The sequence below is a fragment of the Papaver somniferum genome, chromosome 5 (assembly GCF_003573695.1).
Source record: "Papaver somniferum cultivar HN1 chromosome 5, ASM357369v1, whole genome shotgun sequence".
In the NCBI taxonomy this organism is placed as follows: Eukaryota; Viridiplantae; Streptophyta; class Magnoliopsida; order Ranunculales; family Papaveraceae; genus Papaver; species Papaver somniferum.
The window spans coordinates 148,879,191-148,889,875 of record NC_039362.1 but is presented as its reverse complement, the minus strand read 5'-3'; the positions used below and the strand labels follow the sequence as shown (position 1 = coordinate 148,889,875).

Genomic DNA, 10,685 nt, shown 5'->3' with positions numbered 1-10,685 from the left:
ACTGGGTGTTGCTGGTATTACATGAAGGAGTATGGAAGATATGCAACTCTATGAGTCAGAGTACGTAGTTATCACGTCAGTTGCATACACTTAAAAAGCCGCTAAGCAAAGTTATAAATGAGATTGGGCATTGAGAAAAAGAAGGTAGAGAAATCGTTCATACATTGAAGATTTAAAAGGTGGTTCAACAACAAGAACACCCTGACTGCGTAATTTCTGTATGTTTTTTTATGAAGATGTTGGTGAAATTCCAAGAGTTCGGTGCTGTGGCAGGAGGAAAGAAGAAATAATACATTGGCCACTTTTACAAAAAAAGGATCAAGATGGCGTTCCGTATACTGGCTGCAACTGATGAATGGAAGCATCAGAAAGGAACAAATTCGAGTCAGATTTTCATATATTCCCAGTAGTACTGAATGACAGAGACAACTTGTTAGCATATGATTGAACTACATTTGTTAGTATTTTCTAGTACACTTATGTTGGTATTATCTAATTTGTTAGTATTATTCTAATTGAACTACAAATTAATTTGTTAGTATCATTCTGATTGGTTGTATACATTATGTTGGTATTATCTAATTAAAGTACACTTCTTAATATTGTCTAGTTAAAGTTTGAATGGTTTGATTATTTCCCTTGATTATATTCAGTGTTGCAATATTTCTATATGGTTACAGGTTTGCATAGGTAAAAGGAGAGATGGATAAAAAATACAGACATACACTTTCTCAAGTTGTCTCCATAAATGGAAGCAAGTTACTCAAGTTGTCTCCATCTATGGAAGCAACTTGCTTCAAGTTTTTTTTCAAAATTGGAAGCAACTAATAAAAGTTGTCACCAAAAAAATCATGTAGGAACTGAAATGGAAGCAACGAGCAAAAAGTTGTCTCCATAAATGGAAGAAACTTGCATAAGTTGTTCTCCACATGGAAGCAACTAACAAAAGTTGTCTCCATACAACAGAAGCAACTAGAACAACTTGACTTCAAACCTATAGCCAACATAATTTCCATGAAAAAAAAACATTACAGACCCTGCAACAAACTGAATAACAAAAACTGATTTCATAAGCATAACAAGTTGAACAAAAAAGTGTACCATTATCAATTAAAGACAAAACCAAGTTCACATAAACATAAATCACAAGTTCAATAAAACATGAAACAAAAGGTTCAGAAAAAAAAAAAAAAAACTGGAACAAATGAAAGCAGTTGAGAGATTCATAAGATTATAGGAACATCATCCTGTAGAACCTTCCAATCCTAGAATGATTCTTGAATATTGGTGGGCGAGGGGCCAATGGAGCACTACGTCATGTTCTACGATTATGGTATACAAGCATTCCGCAGCGACCACACTTTCTCTTCTTGCGGAATTTCTCATGATAACTGCGTTTACGAACAGAGTTTGGTCTTCCAACTTGTGGTCCAATAGGAGGCATGACATATTTTGTACGAGAAATCTCATCCGGCTTGTCTCCGTCAGGAATGGTATAGATAGGTTTTGAGTACAGACCTCTGTATTATTTGGCAGTGTAGTAAGGTGTGATGTGCTTGTATACCTCCTCCTCACCAATATGCACCATAGCTTTCACGGAAGGACTGCAGGGGAAGCTGTGTTTTTTACACCACTGACAAGTGCAGGTATGGGAGTCCAAGTCGACAGTATTCTTCCCGGTATTAGTTATGATCTCAAATACCTTTTCACTGGCTCGACGCACCTTGTATCTACAACAGTCAGTTATCCTCTTGTCTAACCTTGTTTGCATCTTAGGGGTAAGTCTTGTAGTCCAGTTTCTAGCTGCAAGCTTCCTCTTCCACATTGTCTCCATTTTCCGAGCACGAATACATTCAATCAACTCGATGGATTTCAGTCGCTTTTCGTGCCTAATCAAGTTGTTAAAGCTTTCAACTACATTGGATGTAAGTTCTCCAAACCTTTCCCCTTCAAACTCATGAGCAGCCCAGTTCTTCAGTGGGATCTTGTTCATCCACTCAATAACAGAGAACAACTTCAGATTGACCATGCTTGAAACTGCCTTCAAAAATTGCTCCTTGGTGACAACACTGGAGCATTGCTCAAACAACTTAATAGCAGTTTGTCTACTCTTGCCTTTGACAACTGGAATATTGCCTTTCATATGGTACGAGCAATATGAGTGAAAAGCATTCGGAAAGATTTCAGGAACAATGTTCAAAAGTCCAGTTCCACGATCAAATATGATGGTCAACGGACGATCAACATCGACATTTCCCTTTAAATTTTCCAGAAACCAACGCCAATTATAACTATTTTCGCCAGAAACAATCCCAAAGGCAACTGGAAATATCTCTGCAAAGTAACAAAAGAATTTAATACAAAAAATAGGTAGCATGTTTCGAATTACACAGTGTAAGAAACCACTACAAGTTGTATACAAAAAAAAGGAAGCAACTAGCACAAGTTGTATCCAAAAATGGAAGCAACTTGGTCAAGTTGGTTTCAAAATTCTGAAAGTTGTTTCATAAAATGAGAAGAGGAAAGAAAATGCATAATACCTTGGTTGCCAGTTTTCCCACAAGCTACCATAAGACCACCCCTGAACTTTCCAATAAGAAACGTAGCATCTATTGTCAGCATAGGACGACAATACTTGTTGAAGCCTGTAATGCAAGCTTCAAAAGCAATAAAAAACCTCTCAAACTGCCGGTTTTGAGGATTAAACTCAAAGTTGATGACGCTTTCAGGATTATAACATTTCACAGCTTCTTCATACCACAAGAAGTCAGAATACGACTTGATATCATCTCCCCAAATACATTATTTACAATATTTAAGTCCACGATATGCTTGATGGTAGCTTAGGTCAACTTGATACTCTCTGGAAAACAAATCTTGAATGATAGCAGCTGATTTCTGCTTAGTTGAAACTCTAATATCGTCTTTTATAATGTTCTTGATAAAAGTATTCGTCATTCGAAACTTTGAAGGATCAGAGCACGCCAAACCACAAGAATGCTCCAATATAAAATTCTTGCACTTAAAAGCACGACTGTTTTTGAATGCCAAAGATGAGTGGAACCTCCATTTACATCCTTTTTCTTCTTTGAAAAGACAACAAACAGTATAACGCTTCTGATCACTCTTCACAGGTTTGACTTTGTACCCACTCTCCACTTGATACTTCATCATGACATCACAGATTCACAGACTTCTTCTTTCCCTCCCTCAAACTTCTGACCAAAACGGGTAAGAATTCCAGCCCAAGCATCACACTTCCTTGGTTCTCTTATGGATAATTCATTCATTGAAACATCATCAGTCGTGTCTTCAACAAAAGCCAAACTATCAGTTGAAACACAACTCGAAGAAGCTGAAGAAGAAGGAGCACATGAAGAAGAAGAAGAAGAAGAAGGAGTTTCGAACTGAACAATCAACTTCAATACTTCTATTCTCTTAGATTGACAGTATATAACAAGAAAATTCAAATCTAAATCAGATCGAACGGTTTGAAGTACACCATTAACATCAGAAAGAATCACAAATTGGACTTGAGAAAGAATACTCCACGAATGTAACACAACACTTCACATCTCCTCGAAGGTAGTTGATTCCGAAATAACACGAGAGATGCTTAAGTTGCAAAAGTTAATCTCTGCGATAATCATATTTACCTGACAAAAAAAAGAAACTCAGTAAATTGCAAAGGATACAAGTTGCGAAAACCATATTTACTACAACAGGTTGTTTGGAGAAACATTGAAAGCAACCAACCAAAGTTGTTTTAACAACCAGAAGCAACTACGAATAGTTGTTTTCATAATTGGAAGCAACTTGGACAACTTGTCCTGAGATTCAATATGTGTTTTCAATAACAATAACATTCAATTTAAACACATTGCTTGTATTCACTAACATAATGTAATCAGGTTTGAACTACTACATGTCCTGAGATTGAATATGTGATTCAGCATGTTCTGCAACTTAAAATTTGGTCATGACGCAAATCACTCGGGGCTGTGCCCCTCGTGAGAAGTATATTCACATAAATCAGTGGAAAAAGATGAATTATACACATCAAAACCTACATTGTTCTATATGTAACAGTTTAAACAACTACATTGTTGTATCAGAAAAACCAAAAACACCAATAAATACACATCAAAAACTATAAACATGACCTAATATTTGAAATGATACACATCAAAAACAACTACATTGTTTGGTTATCAGTTTCATTGTGTTTCAAAATGATAATCATAAATTGAAAAAACGATTTATTCAAAAGGTACAAACATGTCAAATCCACGGTTAATAACAAAAAAAATTCTATATTACATTATTCAGAACAAATATGATAAAAACAAAACAAAGGTTAGAGCAAAAAAGTAAATCTTACCTGTTAACGAGATTGAACTTGAATAATGAGAAGAAATCAAATCATTTGATCTCTGCAATCGATGATTCAATCAAATCCAATAACGAATCAATCAAATCCAATAACGAATCGTTTGATCTCTCCAATCGAAAACTGAAGTAGATCTTCAGAAGTGTTGATTCAAATATACAAACACTTCTGATTTCAATTGAATTCAAAACAGATTTCGAAATGTCTACTCAGTTGAAGAACAATTATTCTGGAACACAATTAATGAAAAATCTTCTTCTTCAATGGAGAATAACCAAATCTTACTCTGAAATTACTTCACTGATTTCAATTGATTCAACTAGATTGAAGATTCAAAACTGCATGTTTCTTTTTCAATGGAGAATAAACAAAATCTTAATCTGAAACTGGTTCACCGATTTCAATTGATTCAATTCTCAGCTCTCTTTCGATTGATCTGATCTCTCTCTGAAACCGTTATTTTTCTCTCTGAAATTTTTTTATTCGCGAGAAAACTGAAAACGGAACCTATATATGTTTTAAAAAAAAACATTTGTGGAGGTTAAAAACGGGCTTTAATTTGTTAAAGATATTCAGCCCTTTGTGAAGTTGCCCCTGAAGGGTATTCATGCTAAGCCCATGGATACTAGGGGTAATAATAACATTCCCACAATAGGAAAAGCTTAAGATTACAATCAATGCTGCTAGTACAGCAAAATTGTGCTAAATCCCTTAAGTAACCAGAACAACGATAATTTTCCCCTAAAAATAAATCAAACCCAGAGAAACGAATCGGATCAAAAGAGCAGGGAAATATAAAGTGACATTAGCTGACACCATATAAAATATAAGATAGCTTTGACATTAGTTGCTTTAGCTTCCAATGGCAGCACCGTTGCTGCAGTGCGACACCATTGGACAAAATATAAAGTATTATCTGATAAACTATATATGGCTACTGTACGAAAATTTAAAGTATTTATCTAATCAGCCAAAAACCATAAGCTTGATTTTTGCAGCCTTACAAAATAAGGTTTCAACAATTCTCCAGCATTCCGTACTGCAAGAGACCCTAATGTCAGATATGTTCTACTACTAGTAATGTCATATTTACTCAGATTCAACAGTAGAAATTTCCTATATGCAAAAGAAACCGAAGCCTATAGTACTGAAAAGCTAGATGTTCCACCCAATAAACAAGGTTTCACCCTTCCTGCTTGTGCGCTCCAAGTTCCCCGAATAGATTATCAGCTTCTACTGATCAGGATCATCAAACTCATCCTGCCAACAACGACCAGAACTCAAGTCAGTTATTTCCAAAGAAAAAATAGATAAATTCCGCAAATCATCAACTAAATTCAAAGCAGTATGGAGATAAAGTAATTCAATAGTGGATCCACAACTAATCGATGCCTATTCCTCTATTTTGTATTATATCACATACCTCATCAGACACATGTTGATCATCATCTCCGGCATCCTGAAACACATTGAACAGTTGAAATTCAATTAAAAAGAAGCATGGTGTACCAGAAATTACATTGCATAATTGCATGGGAATTAGCAAAATCAGAGTCAAACCCCAAAACAACAAAGTAGATATTCTGTGCTAGTGACCAATCACGTCATCAGTTTCTGGAGTGCATTCATTCATTCATTCAAAAAAAAAAGAGAAACAAGGAGTTTAGGAATTGCGATATGGTGGTGTATTTTAAAGTAATTCTGCTGAAAGACACGCCGTTAATACAACAAGAAATCCCACTAAATTGCAAAAGAGGGACGACAACTAATGATCACACTGCTGAAAGGTTTTCTCATGTTCCAAAGCCACTGGTATTAAGGATCATGACCACGTATTGCTGAAGCTAGTGTGTTCCTGGACAAGTTCTTCTATTTCAAACTAATTTGGAGTAATGCAGACATAGCATGTTCATCTGCCCCGTGCTAGTGCTAGTTCGTATAAATTTCACCTTCAGCTGGTCAGTACATAGTTCTATGTTTGGTTTTGTTGAAGTGGTTAATTCCAAGTGAAATATTTTCAAAATGTTACCCACACGACTTGACTTTATTTTTGCTCAATACTATTTATTAACTTACTCTAATAATATCTGTACTCTCACTTTTTCTCATGATGCAGTTATAAATCATATTATTAGTGTTGAATTCAACTGTTTCTTCATTCAAAGATTGATGTTTCTGTCGAAGCTGGCATTAGTTCTAGTGTCTAATAGATAAAACACCAGAAATGTATTAAGCTAAATTCTAGAAGTTTCTAATCTGTCAGTTGACATTTCATAACAAAGATGAGTGTAGCTAACTAGCTATTGCTACGCAGTATTTGTATGCAAAGCACCGTTCTTCTAATTCTTATTTCTTTACTTTTTGTTTGGTGACGTTCTTTGTTTTTGTTAGACAATAGGATAAATAAGATCAAAGAACTTAAAGATGCATGTTCAATGCAATTGCTTTCATCTCCAAAAAACCAACACTCCTTATTTCTTACTTCTTAGCAAAGAAAAGGTGACACGTAATGTACAAACCCGGTATTGTGCTTGAAAGCCTTTCATTCTGGGATCACAGTGTCTTAGTAGTTCCATCTACTCTGTAGGTTTTGAGTAGAAAACTTCGTTCCTATTTAGCCAAAGATCTGGTGTCAGGGTCCTAGAGTGTCAAGTAGCAATGCTTTTTGTGTCATTGCATATTGTATTGTTCTATGTTAGGGTTTACTGAGGTGGTTATACATGGACCAACTTCTTCTGGACATTGTAGGGTTCATCTTATGTAGTTAGGATGCAATTTTATATGTAAGGTTGATACTACTATACCTAATCTATCAACTATCAAGCTTCTAATCTCCTCTCTCTCAATGATAACTATAGTATTGCTCTATTATGCCTCTATCATCTTTGACTCACTAGTTTCGACAAGAATGAATCACGAGAGATCAAAATTTTAACTAGATCAGATTGTAAAGTCATCTTTTAATACTTTAACTAACTAAACTCAGCATACAACGGTTTATTTAACAATAAGGCATCACTAGCAATCACTAGTAAAGACTTGAACCAAGCAGACAAAGCTACAACTGAAATTCAAAATATCAATGTAGCTTTAACAGAACAAACTAATTAATGCAAATCACATACCTCATGGTCCCCATCATACTGGTCTTCATCGTCATCAGGAACATTAACATCTACTTCATGTTCAGTAGCTACTTCATCTTCATTATAATTCACGCTCTTATCAGATCCTGACCTGCCGCCATGACCGTCTGGAGTGCTAAAACCAGACCTACTGTCTGGAGTGTTAAAACCAGATGTTGGTAGGTTCTCATTATCAGCATCTCCTCATTTCTATGTTCAAAGTGTATAAATCCATCACCTAGATCATCATCATCACTACCCTCATCCACTTGGCCCTCATAGGAAATTGGACAGATAATCTGAGTTATTTGGCGGTCATCACGCTTATACAGCCCAGTTAAGAAACCATTGCTTAAGTAGATGTTTATCATTGCTGGCCCACAATCTAACCTGAATATTCCAAGGAGACGAACACACTTCACAACATCGAGCTTCCAGTCCTCCTCTTCCACTTCAACATTTCTCTGAAAACTTCTTCTCATCCTCTGCCTTCTAACTCTGGGTTCACCCATCGCCGGACGAGGTATGCAGTCAAATCTAACCATTTTCTTTTTAGAAGATACAGCAACCACTCCGTGTTGAACGGATATTCAATAGTTTTCAACCAGTCAGCAACCTCAGGAATTTCACTAAAAGCGACATATGATTTTGGTCGAGGAGTTGTGTTACCCATCCCCTGAATTCTCCCCAAGAGTCCAGCGGAGATAATCCTTTCTTCACCCTCACTGGAAAGCGAAAACTGGTAATGGGCACGGAAATCTACCACAGACTCGTGCACAGAGAAAGTTTTGTTTTCTACTTGAGAACCTAATGCAGTCCATAATTCTTTTAAAGGAAAACTAAACTGGAATCCATGTTGGAATTGAAAATGATGTCCACGAAAGAACTCACTGGCGATTTCCAACTTATAGCCTCCCAGGGAAATAATTAGTGGACGATCATGATAATGAGAAACCGACAATGTTGCAGGTTCATTCTCCATGCCACGAGTAATCTCTTCAAACCTTCTCAAAATGATTTCACAGCCTGGTTTTATGGTCACCCTCCAAATCAATTTTGACATGGTATCTACGATATATATATATATATATATAATATTTATATATAAGCATATTATCAGAAAAATAAAATAACTAGTGATCAAAATAGAGAAATATTATCATATTATCATGTGAGATATAATCAATTTTATACTCCCTCAGTTTCTTTTTAATATGCTAGTTTTGTTTTTAAAGAAATTTAAGGAAATTAAGAGAACTAATCATTGAAAGTGGTCTTCATGACACTTGTCAATAAAAGAAGTGAAGTGAAATGATCCCCATGACACATGTCACCAAAAGAAGTAAAGTGAGATGGTTCACATGACACTTGTTATCAAAAGAAGTTAAGAGAAAAGTGGTCCCAGAAAATTAAAGTAACATTTGACTTTCCAAATTAGGAAACCAGCTTATTTTTTTGAAACATTTATTTATAGAAACCAACCTATTAAAAAGTTTCGGAGGGAATATATACTAATAGATCAGATGAAACAAAGCATATTATCATAAAAACAAAATCACTAGTGATCAAAATATAAAAATATTAACATATTATCATGTGCAATTTTTATAATCAATCTTCATTGGCCAAAAGTAACCCCAAAAGCATTAAAAAATCTTATGAGGAAAAAATTCAATAGTGGAATCTTAGACTTATATATAACATCCGATAATTAATACCAACAATTAAGGATCGATAAGATAACAGGAGAGAAATAGACGAGAAAATAGAAACCCTAACCTGAAACAGCAGTTGCCAAGCGCTTCTTCAGGGTCTCAACATTATGAGCTTCACTTCTCCTTTGGAAACTATTATATGCGATTGGGGTTTATTCATATATCGTTGGATTTTGTTGGTTTTCTTAATAACCGTACATTTGTCCTCCATTTTCTGTTCCGGAGATGCGTTTGACTAGTTCCCAATTTCAAACTATTTAAACTTTTTGCTTTTGTTTTTTTACTAAGAAAGACTAGTTTCTCACCTCCCTTATAATTATAATAGAATGCTCGAGGAAAATGGTAATTTGAACTCAAAAACTATGCTCCTAGTCGATTTTAGTAATGTTTTTAGTATGGTTGACAGGTCTTCTATGCTGAAGCAGGTCAGGCGTGTTTTTCCATCTATCTCCAAATGGACGGAGTTTTGTTACTCTGCTCCGGCAAGATTATATTACAGGGACTGCATTCTTTCATCTGCACAGGGGTACAACAGGGAGACCCATTGGGTCCTCTCCTGTTTTCACTCACTCTACATCCTCTGGTGAAGAAAATTGCCGAGCAATGTGTCTTGGATCTTCAAGCTTGGTATCTAGACGACGGCATTCTAATTGGTGACACTTTGATGACCTCAAAGGCTCTGCGTATAATTCAAGAGGATGGTCCTGCTCTTGGTCTCCATCTAAACATTTCTAAGACTGAAATTTATTTTCCATCTGTTGATGCGCGTAGCTTTATAGGGGGTGTCTTCTCGGTTCAAATTTCCAGACCAAAGAACGATGTCAAGTTACTGAGGGGGCCATTAGCCTTGATCAGGATTTTTGCAGCGAAATGGTCTTGTGTAGAGTTAATAAAACCACCAAACTCATGGAAGCTATTCAGAAACTTAAAGACCCTCAAAGTGAGTTACTCTTGTTACGTAATTGTGGAGGCGTTTCGAGTTTATATTTCACCATGAGAACCACAAGGTTATCGGCAGTTCAAGAGGCCCTGGCAGTTTTTGATTCACACCTTCTACAGTACATGAGATTATTGGTGACAGGCGATGGTCCGGGTTTCGGTTCCCTCCAACAATGCCTTGTTACATTGCATATCAGGTACGGAGGTTTGGGTATATACAGTATAGGTGACACTATGAATTATTGTTACTTAGCATCGTGCTTACAGACTAGGGATTTGCAGGAGTTAATTCTTAGTAAGTCTCAATTATCAGCTTATTGGCCTATACTGTATGCGAATTTTTACGGTGTGGATGCTTCATCAATTCACATGGAAGTTACTTCCCCCAACACTATGTCTACTTTGGAAGTTAGATACTTTGATGTGGTTATGAAGGATTTACCCAATGTTTTTCGCATGTCAGACAGAGATAAAACGTTATGGCAATGTAACAAAACCATTCATGCTCAGGATTAT

The 10,685-nt window shown here is 35.9% G+C and overlaps 1 protein-coding gene across 1 annotated transcript; it reads right to left on the bottom strand.

The window, feature by feature from the left end:
• Window positions 1-1,525: 1,525 nt before the first annotated feature.
• Window positions 1,526-3,171, bottom strand: LOC113279846. Its single transcript, XM_026528497.1, has 3 exons — window positions 2,811-3,171; window positions 2,541-2,645; window positions 1,526-2,334 (listed from the first exon to the last, which is right to left on the bottom strand). The coding sequence occupies exons 1-3, from the start codon at window positions 3,169-3,171 to the stop codon at window positions 1,526-1,528; spliced, it is 1,275 nt and encodes a 424-aa protein (XP_026384282.1).
• Between the last annotated feature and the right edge of the window lie 7,514 nt (window positions 3,172-10,685).

Coding starts and splice junctions, on each gene's coding strand:
- LOC113279846 (XM_026528497.1), bottom strand. CDS start 3,171: ATGAAGTATCAAGTGGAGAGTGGGTACAAAGTCAAACCTGTGAAGAGT. Junction 2,646..2,810: donor ATATCGTGGACTTAAATATT/GTAAATAATGTA, acceptor CTTGCATTACAG/GCTTCAACAAGTATTGTCGT. Junction 2,335..2,540: donor TGGGAAAACTGGCAACCAAG/GTATTATGCATT, acceptor GTTACTTTGCAG/AGATATTTCCAGTTGCCTTT.